This window comes from Heloderma suspectum, chromosome 2 (assembly GCF_057233095.1).
Source record: "Heloderma suspectum isolate Gila_16-S chromosome 2, 16-S_ref, whole genome shotgun sequence".
NCBI lineage: Eukaryota > Metazoa > Chordata > Lepidosauria > Squamata > Helodermatidae > Heloderma > Heloderma suspectum.
In genome coordinates this window covers 295,557,327-295,574,932 of record NC_139459.1, presented here as the reverse complement: position 1 = coordinate 295,574,932, position 17,606 = coordinate 295,557,327, and the positions used below count along the sequence as shown (strand labels likewise).

At 43.2% G+C, this 17,606-nt stretch overlaps 1 protein-coding gene across 4 annotated transcripts in view; it reads left to right on the top strand.

Moving 5' to 3' along the window:
• The window catches only part of PHF2 (PHD finger protein 2), a 166,499-nt gene extending 152,276 nt beyond the window's left edge, over positions 1 to 14,223 (top strand). For 3 of the 4 annotated variants that reach the window (XM_084839969.1, XM_084839971.1, XM_084839972.1), the window contains one exon: positions 2,749 to 3,291. In XM_084839969.1, coding sequence (XP_084696095.1) covers positions 2,749 to 3,213 — 465 coding nt within the window. In that variant the 3' untranslated portion in view covers positions 3,214 to 3,291. Of the gene's footprint in view, positions 1 to 2,748; positions 3,292 to 10,304 lie in introns of those variants that run through there. The other variant, XM_084839970.1, reaches the window with a different exon arrangement.
• The last annotated feature ends 3,383 nt before the right edge of the window (positions 14,224 to 17,606 follow it).

Below are 17,606 nucleotides of genomic sequence, written 5' to 3'. Positions count from 1 at the left end.
CTGCACTCATATCCTGCTTGTTGGCATCTGTTTGGGACCAGAACGCTCGATTAGATAGCCCTTTAGTCTGATCAAGCATGGCTCTTCTTATGTTTATTTGTTTATTGCGAGGGATATCAGAAAAATCCACAATGGATCCAAATGAGTTTGGATTTTTATGAATCCGACCTGCAGATTCTGCAGCAGATCTTTATTTCCATTTTTTAGCTCTGGACCATTTTTTAAAAACTTTTGACAGTGGGGTTTGTGCTAACGTATATTAGTGCAAGTGTGCATTAGTGCAAATGTACGTTTGCAAACAGGAACAAAATTTTTGTACATCCCTAAAACAAAAACATTCTGTCAGTGACTGGACTCCAGAACAAAAGATGCCTGGCAAGGCACAAAACACTGATGGAACATATTTAGTGAAATCCATACATCCCTATTTATTGCATTCATATACTGCCTTTCTGTTGCCAGCCAAGGTGGTTTTTATGACAGCAGCAGCGGAACTCAGCACAAAGAATTTGATAAACTTCAGGGTCAGAACTAATAGAAGTCAGCTTGATAACATTACCAAAGGTTGTAAAGGAAAAATAAGTAAAGGTCTAAGAAGTAATTTTGCAAAAATGCCGGGTAAGCAAAACTTTAGTTAAGAAGCAATAGATCCAGCAGCCCTAGGAAAAGCTCACTGCCAAACCTTCCTCTCAGCTAACTTAGGTTGAAATCCTGTACATACTTATCTAGGAGTAGACCCTATTGTAGACAGTGGGATTTACCTTGGAGTAAATATGCATAGGATTGTACTGCGAATTGATTGATAAATATAGGAAATCCAAAGCATTTGTCTGTGCTGTACACTATTAATTAATTTGTAATTAAATTGCAGGGCACACTTCCTAGCCCCCAGTTGACTGGGAGGGAGGCAGGCAGTGACAGGGGGGCAACTTACTTAGTTCTTCAGTCACTGGAGCCCTGTAATGTGGTTTTTTTTCCCCTGTACACACCATGCCATATCCTGCCATGCCATATCTCACTTCATTGTAACCCATTTTGCTTATGCCTGGATTTGAATTCAGTGATCCAACAAGGCATGAAATGTGCTCAATTTTTGCTATTTCTGCATTTGCAGAAATGCATCTATGATTTTTCATCCTTATTTTTTATATGGACCTATAATAATGTACTTCCTATATACATTATGTGAGGATAAATGAGATCTCAATAGTAAATCTCTTTGCAGATGACCAAATATAAAGAACAAGATGCTTATTCGCTCTATACACACCATGCCTCCTGAATACAATGCCACAGGCTAGCCATAGAATTGTGCCTTTGGGTTCCCTTCCAAGTTTGTGACCCCTGCCAAAGCTGAGTGTAAAGCCAACGGAGCTCTCTCTTTGCAGCCGTTTTTCTGTGGATCACATGTGGAATACTATGCATAGCTTGAGGGACCTGCAAAAAATAAATATTGTGATGACCATCATTTTCCTCTCTCTCTTTTTGTTTGTTTGCTGGTTCATTTTATTTTTTTAAATCTATATCCTGCTTTAGCCTCCGAAAAAGGAGTTGCTCAAAACAGATTACAGAATGCAAAAAACCCCCATAAAAAACAATAACTGATCTTTAAAACACATTTACAACAAGCGAAAAGCAGCAGCAAAGATCAAAACACAGAAAAATAAAACTAGTGGTCAAGAAATAAAGTTAAGCAACAGAGTCAAATGCTTGCAGAACACAGATAAAGAGGAAGACGACCCATTTGTGTTCCTCTTGGGACACATTTGGGACACTGCAACTGAGAAATCCCTCCTGCACTTTGCCACCAACCGTGTTTCTGAAGGCAACGGCACATGCAAGAGTTTGCAGGAGCTTATCTTAAAGGATGGGCAGTTTCACGTGGGAGTAAATGGTCCTTCAAGTAGCCAAGTCTCAAGACTTTTAAGGTTTTATCATGGGGAGGGGTGCAACCTGTTTGGCCCTGAGGGCTACATATGATGCCAGATAGGAGCTTAGGGGTGGCACACGCATGCACACACACATACACACACACACACACACCCCTGTCCCCCATCTCAATGATCCAGCTCAGGTATGCTGAGGTTGGGGGAAGCTTTACCCTTGCCTCCATCCCCATGATCCTGTCAAGATGGCTGGGGTAGAGGGAAGGTTACTTTGGGGTGACTGAGGGAGGGGCAGGGTAAAGCCATCACCTCTCCCATAACCCCAATGAGAATCACTATTTTCCTGCTGCCATTAATGGCACAGAAGTAGTGATCCTGGCTGCTTTGGAGTCCCTGAGGGAAGGGGAAGCTAAACCATCCTCTTCCCTCTGTCCCGCCCATCCTCTTCCCTCTGCCCCGCCCTGATTGCAGTGGCTATTAACAGTGCCAGAACCACAGTCTTTTCCTGCAGCCCCTCTGAACAGCAGGGCTGCTGGGGAAGGTAGGTGGGGCTTACACTGGCCACACTGTGGGTGGGGCTCATGCCGGCTGAGGGCTACTGGTTGTGCACATCCTTGCTTTATAATAACCAGCACCTTGAATTGTACTCGGAAATGAATCGGAAATGATGCTGGGAACATTCTTTGCTCATGGGGTTGCTTCAGTTTGAGAGAACCAGCCCTCTTCATTACCTGGTTTCTTAAGTTTCCTTGCTGTGCATCTTGTAACAGGCTGATCTTTGGGGTGTGTTGCATGCCTGTAATGTACCAGTTATGAATAAGCAGTCTTTAGAAGCTAATAGCAGGTATATTCTTTTTGAAAGGAGGAGCAAAAGGGCAAGAAGAAAAAGAACACCAAAAAGAAACTATCACCGAACAATGCAAATCAACTCCCTCAGGAAGGCAGTTCTCCTGAACCCAAGCTGGAGTCCCACACCAGTAGTTTAGCAGACCATGAGTATACAGCTGGTGCCAGCACATTTGGGGTTGCCCAAGTAAACAGAGGCTCTCAGCCCATGGCTCCTGGAGTTTTCCTTACACAACGGAGGCCCTCATCATCGTCACAGAATAATGCAGCTGCCAAAGGTAATTTTCATAGATTTATATCAGAAATGGCAAAGCTTTGTTTAAACAACTCATATAATTTCTTTGGGAGAAGAGAACTGTGTTACACAATCCATTCTGAAGGAGATTTGTCTGTTATTCTTAGTAATCCAGCCATTGTAACACCTCCCCTGTTGTTTGGGGGAAGCTCTTTTTTTTCCTACTTTCAACCGGCAAATCCTTGAGGCATCTCTTTCAGTGGAACTGGTTACCAAGACAACATTAAGAATAGTCAGATCACTTGCACTGTAGCTGTTTTGATTTGGGCCAATGAGATAAACAATACCAGGCAAAAGCCACACCAAGGGGCTTACTCTGTATGAGGGTTATGCAACCTTTTGGGGCTGTGGGCACATTTAGCAATTGGAGAAACCACTCTGTGCACCACCACAAAATGGCTGCCATGAGAGATGTGGCAAAGGGCAAGTAACCTACCCAACAGACTGAGTACAAGGCAGAGGAAGGTTCTGTGCCTCAGCACACTAAACAGCTCCTTTGAAACCACAGTTTTCAGCACCAACAGAAACCTATTTCACAGCAAAATATATTAATTATTTTTAAAAGTGGGATGGATAGAACCCCTTGTGTGTGCCAAAAAAGGTGCCTGGGGTGCATTGATGCCTGTGGGCACCATGTTGCCTACCCCTGTTCTATATGGTCTAATATAGTTTTCAAACCAGTTAAGTCCTGACCAGTTATGATCATACATATGGTATCTGGCAAGTTGGGCAGCTGAGATCTTAGCCACATCTCTCCCCGCCCCCGCAACCACAGTAAAGAAACCTATCAGGAAAGAGACACTGGTTGTGTAAATAAAGAGCACCTGTTACTGCAGCATAAGTAGGTTTCAACTGTTAAAAGGTTGACAGATGGTTTCCACAGATTAGTTCCTTCTGTGGCATTGTAAATATTCTAGACCTTTGTCTTTGGACCAACAGAAACGTTAGGGTGTTTTTTTTACAGAGATCACAACTGGCAGTGAGAAAACAGAAGAAGAAGAAAGGAGGGAGGGAGGGCGGGAGGGAGGGGAATGCTGACAGAACTTCGGCTCAAATTCTCTTCATAGTTATAACAAATGAAGGTGCCCATGGTGGTGGGTGGTGGGATTGATTCATCTGTGATGGCAGCTCCCATGAAACTATGCAGATTGGAGGAGAAAGCTCCATAGGATATGTACAGCACTCGATTACTCTCACTTGAACACCCAACACTTGATTCACCACATCTGTTCCCCACTCTTTCTCTGAGTAGCTCGACGGTGGGGGCGGAGCAGCGTAGAGAGGTTTTGTCCTCACAATTATCATGTCAGGTAGGTTAGGCTACAAGATAGTACCTGGTCCAGGGTCACCTAGTGCGGTTTCATAGCTGAGTGGGGATTCAAACCCAGGTCACTCTTGTTCAGGCTGAATGAATGTGATGCACTAAATATGTATTGCTTGCAGCCGTAGGCCATTCACTGCATACAATATGAATAAAAAGAAAATATCTGAACAACATAGACATGACATAATAAGAATCGCAGTTCTCGTAATGAAAATAAACCCTCAATAATAACTACCGAAGATGTGTCTTTACTTAGTTTGTTCATATTAATAACTCTCCGTCACAATCCACTGATACTTTATTCAAAGAACCTGAATGGATTTCCTTTGCTGCTGTTGCAAATAATCCAAATCGATACAATATGTAACCATCTTATCTGAAAGTAAAATATGCCACTATATCCTGAATTGACGATCCAGTGCATTGGAATACATAAGAGAACCCTTTCTTTCTGAGATAGGCGTAAAGTGGACAAAACAATAAATAGTGAACTAAATCCTGTATGCAACCATTTCCATAGATACGTACTGGAACGCATCAGTACATTATACACTATCCCAAAGAAGCAATAGGTGCCTAACAAAACTGACATTCTTTAAAGGCTTTTATCTGCTGGGGGAAAGTAATATTCCATAAATATCTTGAGATCTGATTATCTTTTTTAATGGCAGCATACCATTGAGAAGTTTCTAATCTGCTCACTTAGTCCAGACTGGTGGCCATGGACAGCTGTCTCATTTCATAGAATAGTAGGTTTGGAAGGGGCCTACAAGACCATCGAGTCCACCCCCCTGCTCAGTTTGTTCATTCCATCATTTCTTCAGTTTTGAATGAGTCACTTCATTTGTTGTTGTTGTTGTTGTTCAGTCGTTCAGTCGTGTCTGACTCTTCGTGACCCCATGGACCATAGCACGCCAGGCCTTCCTGTCCTGCGCTCTCTCCCGGAGCGTGCTCAAGTTCATATTCATTGCATCCGTGATGCTATCTAGCCATCTCATCCTCTGCCGTCCCCTTCTCCTTTTGCCTTCAGTCTTTCCCAGCATCAGGGTCTTTTCCAGGGAGTTTTCTCTTCGCATTAGGTGGCCAAAATATTGGAGCTTCAGCTTCAGTATCTGTCCTTCCAATGAGCAGTCAGGGTTGATTTCCTTTAGGATGGACTGATTTGACCTCCTTGCAGTCCAGGGGACTCGTAAGAGTCTTCTCCAGCACCACAGTTCGAAAGCATCAATTCTTCGGCGCTCAGCCTTCCTTATAGTCCAGCTCTCACAGCCATACATTACTACTGGGAAAACCATAGCTTTGATTAGTCGGACCTTTGTCGGCAAGGTGATGTCTCTGCTTCTTACTATGCTGTCTAGGTTGGCCATAGCTTTCCTCCCAAGGAGCAAGCGTCTTTTAATTTCATGGCTACAGTCACCGTCTGCGGTGATCTTGGAGCCCAAGAAAGTAAAATCTGTCACTGCTTCCATTTCTTCCCCTTCTATATGCCAGGAAGTGATGGGGCCAGATGCCATGATCTTAGTTTTTTTTAATGTTGAGTTTCAAACCAGCTTTTGCACTCTCCTCTTTCACCCTCAACAAGAGGCTCTTGAGATCCTCTTCGCTTTCTGCCATTAGGGTGGTATCGTCTGCATATCGGAGGTTGTTGATAATTCTCCCAGCAATCTTAATTCCGACCTCTGATTCATCCAACCCGGCATTTCTCATGATGTACTCTGCATATAAGTTAAATAAGCAGGGTGACAATATGCAGCCTTGTCGTACTCCTTTCCCAATTTTGAACCAATCGGTTGTTCCATCTCTGGTTCTTACTGTTGCTTCTTGACCCTCGTACAGGTTTCTCAGGAGACAGGTAAGGTGGTCTGGTACTCCCATCACTTTAAGAATTTGCCACAGTTTGTTGTGATCCACACAATCAAAGGCTTTAGCGTAGTCAATGAAGCAGAAATAGATGTTTTTCTGGAATTCTCTTGCTTTCTCCATGATGCAGCGAACATTGGCGATTTGATCTCTAGTTCCTCTGCCTCTTCTAAACCCAGCTTGTACTTCCGGTAGTTCTCGGTTCGCATACTGCTGAAGCCTAGCTTGTAGGATTTTGAGCATCACCTTGCTGGCATGTGAAATGAGCGCAATTGTGCGGTAGTTTGAACACTCTTTGGCGTTGCCCTTCTTTGGAATTGGAATGTAAACTGACCTTTTCCAGTCTTGTGGCCAAGTTAACATATTAACTTATATGTTGAGTGTTCCAGATTTGTTGGCATATTGAATGCAGCACTTTAACAGCATCATCTTTTAGGATTTTAAATAGCTCGGCTGGAATACTGTCATCTCCGCTAGCTTTGTTGTTACTAATGCTTCCTAAGGCCCACTTGACTTCACTCTCTAGGATGTCCGGCTCAAGTTCAGTGACCGCACTATCATGGCTATCAGGGACATTCAGATCTTTCCTGTATAGTTCTTCTGTGTATTCTTGCCACCTCTTCTTAATCTCATCTGCTTCTGTTAGGTCCCTGCCTTCTTTGTCCTTTATCATGCCCGTCTTTGCACAAAACGTTCCCTTGAGATCTCCAATTTTCCCATTATGCTCCAATTATAGAGCATATTTCTCTAGTTTTTCCCATTCTGTTGTTTTCCTCGATTTCTTTGCATTGTTCATTTAAGAAGGCCTTCTTGTCTCTCCTTGCTATTCTCTGGAACTCTGCATTCAGTTGGGTATATCTTCCCCTTTCTCCCTTGCTTTTCGCTTCCCTTCTTTCTTCATCTACTTGTAAACCCTCATCAGACAGCCACTTGGCTTTCTTGCATTTCTTTTTCTTTGGGATGGATTTCGTTGCTGCCTCCTGAACAATGTTATGGACCTCCGTCCATAGTTCCTCAGGCACTCTGTCTATCAGGTCTAATCCCTGAAATCTATTCCTCACCTCCACTGTATATTCATCAGGGATATGATTTAGGTCATACCTGAACGGTTTAGTGGTTTTCCCGACGTTCTTCAATTTAAGCCGAAATTTTGCAAGAAGCAGCTCATGATCTGAGCCACAGTCAGCTCCAGGTCTTGTTTTTACTGACTGTATGGAGCTTCTCCATCTTTGGCTGCAAAGGACAGAATCAATCTGATTTCGATATTGACCATCTGGTGACGTCCATGTGTAGAGTCACCTCTTGTGCTGTTGGAAAAGAGTGTTTGCTATGATCAGCATGTTCTCTTGGCAAAACTCTATTAGCTTTTGTCCTGCTTCATTTTGTACACCAAGGCCATGCCTGCCTGTTATCCCGGTGATTTCTTGACTTCCTACTTTAGCATTCCAATCCCCTATGATGAAGAGGACATCTTTTTTTGGTGTTAGTTCTAGAAGGTGTTGTAGGTCTTCATAGAACCGATCAACCTCAGCTTCTTCGGCCTCAGTGGTTGGGGCATAGACTTGAATTACTGTGATGTTGAATGGTTTGACTTGGATTCATACTGAGATCATTCTATCATTTTTAAGATTGTACCCCAGTACTGCTTTTCCCACCCTTTTGTTGACTATGAGTGCTACTCCATTTCTTCTAAGGGATTCTTGCCCACAATAGTAGATATGATGGTCACCTGAATTAAATTCACCCATGCCTGTCCATTTTAGTTCGCTGATTCCCAAGATGTCGATGTTCAATCTTGCCATCTCATGTTTGACCACCTCCAGCTTACCTTGATTCATTGATCTGACATTCCAGGTTCCTCAACAATATTGTTCTTTACAGCATCGGATTTTCTTTTCACCACCAGACACATCCACAGCTGAGTGTCCTTTCGGGTTTGGCCCAGCCGCTTCACTGTTTCTGGCACTACTTGAAAATACCCTCTGCTCTTCCCCAGTAGCATATTGGACACCTTCCGACCTGAGGGGCTCATCTTCCGGCATCATATCTTTTAGCCTTGTGATACGTTCCATGGGGTTTTCTTGGCAAGAATACTGGAGTGGGTTGCCATTTCCTTCTCCAGTGGACCACATTTTGTCAGAACTCTCTGCCATGACCTGTCCATCTTGGGTGGCCCTGCACGGCATAGCTTATGGCTTCACTGAGTTACGCAAGCCCCTTCGCCACAACAAGGCAGTGATCCATGAAGGGGTCACTTCATTTAGGTTGCACTAAAACCAAATCATACTCCTATTGACTCTTGATTCAGTAGAGAATCAAGCTGTCTCTGCTTTTGACAGGGCTACCAGCAAACCTGAGGATAATGCTAGAATTTTAAAGACAAAATCTATCTGGAGTACGTTCAGGGAAGCTACAGTGTCTTCACCCCGATTCTAAGACTTATAACGTATTTGGGCATCTGCTTTCCCTACAATATTTTTAAGGCTGACTCCAACAATTGTCCCCCTTTTGAAAGAAAATGAAAACGGAATATCAAAATCTCCTGGGTAGTTCTTGATACCAGTAAATTAAGAGCTTCAAAATGGGTTTTCCACTTGAGTCTTTCATTAAAATGAACCCCCATATTTGTAAATGAGCTGCACTGCTCTATGGGTCAGCCATCCATTGTCCACTTACGTTTCCTACTTCCTTTTGCAAAAAACACAATCTTGGTTTTTGAATAACTAATACTAAGGTGTTCTTTATTACAAAAGCAGCTCAGTTTGACTAGGATTCATTGCAAATCCATTTGGATAATGGACAGCAAAAGTAAATCATCAACATGCAGCAGAATCATGACCTTGTCCGATTCAAGAGGCAGGGAGGCTGGAGGCAGGAGATGCTGCGTTGTTTAACAAGTAATACACTAAACAAACAGGAAGCCAGAATGCAACCCCATGAAAATTGCAAATGCCTTCTGCCAGATTCCATTTAGACCTACCCTCACCTGCTGCATAGCATATTTTTGGTAGAGCTTTTGAGGTACACACAATAATCTTTTATCACTGGTTGTACTATGGCAGGGCCAGCACAAGCTGTCCTGCTGACTGAGGCCAGAGAGCACAACCATGCCTCTTCCGCACCTCCCCTGGCCGCATACCGCTCTCCCACCCCCACACTCCCACTACTGCCATCACTACAGCTGTTGATCCTGCTGCTGCTCTCTGAAGAGCCGTGTTGGCCCTGAAAAGTGGTCAGCATGGTTCTGCAGAGAGATGGCCAGGCCCAAACACTTGGCTCTGAGGGGTCTTTCCACAGCGCTAGCATTGTGGGAAGGAGTGTTCCTGGAGATTGCCTTCATTACAGGAGATCTCCAGGGAGCCTTCCCCCACAATGCCTGGCTCTAAGGAAGGACCTCTCAAAGCCAGGCATTTAGGCCTGGCCGAGCCATGCTTACCGCTTTTTACAGCCGATGCAGCTCTTCAGAGAGATAGCACACCCTCTGGATAGTCCCGAGAAGATCCTCAGGGTGTGCCAGAGGGCAGGTGGCTGCTCTGGAGAGCCCCTCTGATTGCTCTCCCCCTGCAGCATTTGCTGTGACAGGGGAAGTGAGGCTGTCAGGGCTCTCCGGAGCACCCGTGGTAACGTTCCAGACAGCCCTGTTGGCTTCGGTCTCCTTCTGTGGCATTGAGTAGGTAACCTGGCGCCCTCCAGGTACTCCCTTTGTACTCCCATAATCCTTGACTATTTGTCACGTTTTCTGGGACTGATGGGAGTTGTAGTTAAAAACATCTGGAGGACACCAGGCTTCTTATCCCTAGATTAAAGCTACACATTTAATTGGCTATTCGTTAAATGTGTTTGTACTGATGTGTGGATCCAGAAGTTGGGAAATGTTTTATTTGTACCTAGAAGGTCAAAATGCAACTGATTCCTCTTTAAACCAATTCTCAGTTGCCTTTGCTTCAACTTTCTCAGTCATTGACTTTTTTATATCAGTTTTTTATTGTGAGTTTTAAACAAAGAACAACCGATTTTTTTTTTTAATTGTCTTTTAGTTTCCTCATAAATGCAGTTTGTGTGGCTTAATGTGTCCCTTTTCTCCTCCTTTCAGGGAAACGTACAAAAAAAGGCATGGCTACAGCTAAGCAAAGGCTTGGGAAGATTTTGAAAATTCATCGGAATGGGAAACTTCTCCTCTAAGACTCAGCCACAGTTGGGACTGTATCAAAGTTCAGAATGTCCTGAGCTGACACTAACTCTTCAACTCTTGAAGGACTTCTTCAGTAGTATTGTGCAACATCTTAGGGACAATACCAGTTAACTTTTTGCCACCACTTTAATAAATTGTTTTTAACTTTCAGCAGTTAAACATGTACAGAATACTGCTATAAATATTTTTTAATATAGATGTCCTTTCTCAAATTGCTGAGAGTGACTAGTTCGCAAAAAGTTAATACTCCAAGACACTGAGGATCATTCCAGTTTTAGGAAAGTATCCCTTTAACTTGTTTTTAAGTGAAGAAAAAGCAGCTGTTTTTAACAGTATGCACATTAATTTCAGTTGCGCTTCATTTATCAGAACTGTTCCAATTTTAAAGAGGTATCTGGTTAAGCAGCAGGAGGTCAGAGTTTTAAAAATGTGCTCAAGTCGACTAGTAGAGAGGGGGAAGAGATTTCTGCCATTGTTGTATGTGATATAATACATGCAAGAAATAATATGCATAATGAAATATTTAGTTTTCTTTACCCGGATCATGATAAATATGTTTTGTTCAATAGAAGAGTTGAAATTGCACTTCAGCACTACTAAAAACTTTCCCTATAACCAGACATCGGATGACCATGGGTGAATTAATTTATTTTATGTGCAATGCAAGGTGACTTCCAGAACATTATGGATCACAGATCTGATCCAATTGGGTTAATGATTTAGGTGTAGACACATCATGGACTGGTGCAGTTCCTTGAAAGTCAATGGGAGTTTTTTCATTAACTTCAATCAGTGCTGGATTTGCAACCCTTTTTGTTGATAGTTTTCCAACCCTCACACCATTTTCTATTTGCAAGGTTTACTTTTTTTAGTGCCTGTTAGCATGCTGTCCATGCTCGTTGTCTCTGCTTTCATCCCTGCAGTCAGTGTGTGATAGGAGTAGCCTTGTCTGACTTGAAACACGCATGCACGCGCACACACACACACACCCTTTATATAAAACCTCACAAATAGATGCATACAGTTGGGGAAAATGTTACAAAACTAATTGGCACCTCAGAAGTAAGGTCTGTGTTTGTGTTAGGGTTTGTTTACATGATCCTGGAAACTGGAGGGTTTGGGGTTTGTTTGGTTTTTCTAGATATTGTTAGTTCAGGGTTGCCATTTTGAAATGATACCTGCTGTTTACCAGAGTAGGGAATTCCATATTAGTTTAGAGCTGATTCTCTTGTTAATGTGGCAAGTTTGCGGCTTCTGCCTGGGTTTCTGTGCTGCACTGCTCATGTTTGATGGCAAGGTTCCTTCCCAAGCCAGCGCTGGCAGACTACGGGCATGTCCTGCATTAGCATGCAAAGTGACTTAGGCATCATCTGCCTCTAAACTCTGGATGTCAGAGAATTCCGTGATGGATCTCGGTGAGGCCGAATGCACTGGCATTCGGCCCCCCAAAATCCATCACGGAACGAAGCCCCCGCCCCCCCAACCCATGAAAGGCGCACTGGATGAAGTCCCTGCTGCCCCCACCCCACGAAAGGCACGCAAAACGGAGCACTTACCTGGTCCCGTCCGCGCTGCTTTGCGAATGGCGGCCGTCCTGCGGCTGCCATTTGCTTCGTCTTCATAGCCGTGATAGGCTACGTAAATACTTACATAGCCTATCACGACTAATGCAGGGATGCCATTTGCATCCCTGTGGAGGCCGTGATAGGCTACGTAAGTATTTACCTAGCCTATCACGGCAGGGGGGAAAACCCCAGCGTACGCAAATGGCGGCGGCTACCGCCATTTGTGTACACTGGGTTTTTTTCCCCTGCCGTGATAAGCTACGTAAGTATTTACGTAGCCTTTCACGGCTCAATACAGGGATGCAAATGGCGGTGGCTACGACAGCCGCCATTTGCGTCCCTGCAGGGCTGCCCAGCGGCCGGATATTCGGCTGTGGGCGGCCGGAGCCAGCTGGCGGCTCTGCAGCTTGGCCGCGGAGCGGAGCCGGCCAGGCAGGATTCCAGGGGGGAGGACCAGATCACCTCCCCCCCGTCGAGGATTCTGGGGGGAGGGACTTAGCACCTCCCCCCCACCGCAGATTGCCCGGCGCGGAGCCAGGGAGGTGTTTCGTACATCCCTACTCTAAACACACTCTTCCCATTTCAAGTGTTATCAGTGTGGTAGTGTTGGACTGGCTGGTAGAAGCAGGAAGCATGTCACAAAGGTAACAGGACACGTCACCCTTACGGCACAATCCTGTGCATGTTTACTCAGAAGTACTTCCCACTGATTTCAATGGGGCTTACTCCCAGGTAAGTAGGTATACAATTGCAATTTTAGCCTAATACCTCTTGGCATATTTTCTTGGTTCATCCCTTGGATCATTCTCGTGGAGCAGCAACTTCTGAACACCATCCAATAGTTCAGCCTTCCCCAAGCCAGCACTCCTATCAGACCCAGCCGGTGAAGCCAATGACTTGCTGGATAGGGATGATGAGAGTTGTAGTCCAACACATCTGGAGGGGCCCAGGTTGGGGAAGACTGCAGTAGTTCATAACTACACCATTGTGTATGAAATCATTTAACCTAGGGTGACACCAGTGGAGAAAACGACACTAATTAACCAGGGTCTCTTCTTCATCACTTTCATTTCACTGCAGCCTTGATCAATCGGTGCATCATGTAAACAAACCTGAGATATAAATGAGCTAAGAAGTTGTCATCTCAAGACAACTCAGAATGTAAGCAAGCACTTCCCTTCTGCCCCATTACCAACCCCCCAGTCTCTCTTTCTACTTTAGAAAAAGCAGCATGTACACACAGAGAGAGGGAAGGGAGGGAGGGCCAGAGCTAAGTGCTAAGGAAATGTTAACATGTGCACAAGCTCTTTGAAGATGTTTTTTGTTTAATTCATCTGAACCCATTCAATGACTGAAAAGTGATGGATTGATGGTTTGTGCAAGGCTTATACCAAGGCATGCAATGAAGTGGAAAGACAGCAGTTCTGTCAGTGATGTACATAAGGCTTCTGACATTCATATCAAAGCACTTCCTTTCAGATACGCTCGTCTGAAGGAACCAGGGCTGTGTGCAGCCAAGTGTCTGGTATAAGAGGAGAGCCAAGCTTCTTGACAGTTTAACTGGATACTTGTCGTCTTTTAACTCTCTTAGTGTTTGGTGTAGAGTGCATTATTTTACATTAAACTTGGTTGTCTGCATATAAACACTTAAGGAGTTAAATTTGTTTCTCAGGCAATCCCAGATTTTCATTTATAGATACGTTTCCTAAAGCATATTTTTTCATAGAATGTAGCCTGTAAAAAGCTTTTTAAAATACCTTCTTTTTATAAGAGCAAAGTATCTTTAGACATTTCTTTCTATAGAATACTTCATTAACCTTTATACAAGTTTTTTGCTGAGTATTATCAATGGTTGTATTTTAGGTTTTTGACTCTAAGAGAGAAATTTTGGGTTTTGTCCTTGTTTTTATTTTCCTTTTGTTTTCTTTTTGATGTTGGCATTGCCTGAAAAACAAGTAAAACTTTGTGCAGCCATATACAGAATCAAATAATAGTAAAAAATGATCTATTTAAGACATGTTATGAAGAAGAATCTTCAACTTTATAATACCAGCTCCTTGTTTCTTGTATTATGAGGGGATACAATTATTTTATTAGCACCTTGTGAAGTGTTTATGTGTTTTGTGATGATGTAATTTATTAATGTTTGTAGCTTTTTATATTTGTACATTTCTTATGAGCTTTGTTTATATACACATTACCTGGATGTGATGTCCATGAGGAAAAAAAAACAGCTACAGAAAACAACTGAGGCCTTATTAACTAACCTTTCTACAATTATGGTGGGGAGACTGGGTCTGAATTCTAGGAGTCAAAAATGTTAGTTGAATAGGGCCCCAGGGTTATGCCGAGCAAGTTTTTTTAAGCTTCCCTAGTATACTGTTATTGTCAAGCATTTATATAATATAACACAGACATCATGCTGGTTTTTTTATTATGATTATTATTATTATTTTCGCAACATGTACATTTCTAACAAAGTTTATTGTGGCTATCTATTACAGTGTTTTATTTACCGATTCATATCAAATGCTCTTGTATCAAGTCCATGAAATCTAAGTAAACTTAGATCAAAATTTTAAAAGTAAAATATTTCAGGTTTTGTATAGAATTGGTGTTGGTTTGTTTATTTTCAAACCTAATCAAAATTGCACACCTACAAGTCATCCAAGAACGTAGTGTGCTGTATTGCACTCAGAGCTTTATGCACTGCCAGACCATAACAGCCCAGGAATGACTTGCACAGGAAGAGATAAATGTAGAGGCAATGAAGGACTGAACGTGGTCCCTACATCAGACCATAGGAGCAGAAAAAGGACTGTTGTGTTACAGGTGTGCCTGTCAGAAACCCGAATTCTCTGCCCTCCAAATGGGCTCTACATTATCACCAGGAGCAGTTCAGGAAGTGAAGTTTAAAAGTGTGGCAACACTTAATGTGGTCATGTATTAACTCTTCCGCATTTTGCATATTAACTTGGATCTAGAGCTCCACCTGTGTATCACGGCGCACATGGAGTTCCTGCTTGCACTGACTTCACCTTCTGCTTGAGTGGAGGAACACTGCCTCTGCACCGAGGATGTCTATTGGAGTCTGCACCCTTCCTTTGAAACTAAGGATGAACGAACATTCAATGTTTGAGCTTGTCAAGGTTCTCTGAATTTCTCCTTGAATGTCACTTCACCTCGTTTGTGTTCCTGAAAGTGAGCATCTTTTTTTCCCCTTTTTTCTTGATCAGGAAAAATGTGCATTTTTAATCAGAAAAATGTGTATTTTTAAAAGTGTGCACCTCCAAATCCATACTTTTCTTCTGTGTAGTATTTTCAGGGTGGTGGAGGGACTGCAGTGAGAAGGAGAGAGTAGGGAAGTCTGCTTCTGCCAGCACAGTTGCTCGTGCCTAAATCTGGATCCAACCCTCTGGGACTTAGAATCATAGAATCATAGGGTTGGAAGGGGCCTATAAGACCCTCAAGTCCAACCCCTTGCTCAATGCAGAAAGCCTGATTCCCAGGCCCTGCGTAGCTTCCGAGATAAGACGAGATCAGGCGCATCCAGCCCTTTGCTCAGTCTTGTCTGCTAGCATCATATAGACCTCTGCATTTTGGATCTCACTGTACAATTTGAGACTAGGGTGTCTTTCCCACAGGTCTACTAAAAACGGATAGTGGCCTGACCAGGAGCAGCTTATGTCACTTAAACTGGTCACAGCTGAATAATAAAAACTCCCATGTATTCCAGGTCACAAACAGAAGGCCAAGATTAAAGTAAAAATGACACAATAAAAAGATAGCAGACCTGTAAAACTGAGGAGTGACTGAGGCTGAAATCTTATACATACTTACCAGGCATATATCCCACTGAACTAAGGGGTGCTTACTTCTACATAGACATGTATAGGATTGCACTATGAGTGATAGTATTTAACTGACTATATGAACAACCTGCTAGCCTTCATTTATTTGTTCTGATGTAGTATATTTATTATTTATATATAATTCTGGTAGTATTCAAAGATCCACAGTGTGTTAAGATCTAGCCAAATACTTGGCTTTTAAAAAATAACAATAGCTGATAACTGAGCATGGCTGTAAAACCTAAGATATTGGGGGGGGGGGGCAGATGATAATGGACTGGATCCTGTTTTAAGCCAGAAGAACTGCGCTGGTGGAAGTGGGCTTCCCTAACCCCCCCCCCTTCCCACAGCAGCCTGTCCAGCCCCCTGGAAATGCTACAGAGAGAATCAAAAGATCCTGCTGCTGAATGGAGTGACTGTGGTGGTGTGAAAGGAGAGATGCCCAAAAAATTATGCTGAGGGACTTTCCATGAGAAGAACACTTCCTTTCATGGATCCAACCCCTAATCTCTCCCTTGCTTACAAAAATTTGTAAGGAGGAGAGACAGGAAGGGAGGGTGGGAACCCTGGGAAGCAGCACATGCTGGAAGGGGAGGAAAGTGGTGCAAAACTGGATCAACCCTTTTGTCAACATCTTGGCCCTATCCAAAATACTGGGCACAGCTACAACACTCCCATGAAAGACAAGCTTTCTGTATGCCTATGTACTGTAATAGGGCTTCAGTATGCAAAGTCACATTAACTCACTGAACAGGATCAGGATCAGGCTGCATATCTAACAACCTGCCACCTGTCTCACTATTTAGAAAGCAGCAGAATGTAAAGTGTGAGTGTATCTCAAATGAAAAGTCCTCTTCCAGAAATATAACCCACCCACATCGGAATGATGTTTGCCTGGCTCTTGATTGTTCCAGAATTTTGTAGCTGAGAAATTGGCTGAAATACCTGTCTAGCAACTGCAAAATTGGTCAAATATATGATACTGTGAAGGTTTGTTACATACATTTAGTTTCTTAAAGCTATTCATTTCTACTCCAAAAGAGCCAGTGTAGTGTAGTGGCGAGAGTGACGGACTGGGAGCCGGGAGATCCGGGTTCTAGTCCCCACTTGGCCATGGAAGCTCACTGGGTGACTTTGGGCCAGTCACAGACTCTCAGCCCAACCTACCTCACAGGGTTGTTGTTGTGAGGATACAACGGTGAGGAGGAGGATAATGTAAGCCGCCTTGAGTTCCTTGCGAGAGGGAGAAAGGCGGGGTATAAATGCAATAAATAAATAAATAAATAAATAATAAGAGCAACCTATTCATTATATAGGCTTAACAAACCAAATACACTGGGTAAATTCTTAAACCAAGAGTTAACTGTCCACAAGATGGAGCTCTGCTTCTGCATCCAAATATATAGAGACGTACCTTGCTCAAAGCTAAACACACAAGGATCAAACACTCAAGCATGAGAACATTCAGCAACAAGATTGGTATTTTTTTACTTTTTTAAAAAAGTGTCTATGTATTGCACTTCCCCAACCTGGTGTCCTCCAGATGTTTTGGAATTCAGCTCCCATCAGCCCCAGCTAGCATGGCAACTGGACAGGAGGACACCAAGTTGGGGAATGCTGATGTACAGTCTCAAGAGGACTATACCGCGTACTTTGAACATGGAAATGTGTCCTGAAAGATATAAGAGGTTAGAGATATAATACAGGATAATAGGCTAGTTATAGGAAATTATGGTCAGAGGGTGGTAGCTCTTTTATCAACTAAGGGCTGCACATAGATTTTTTGG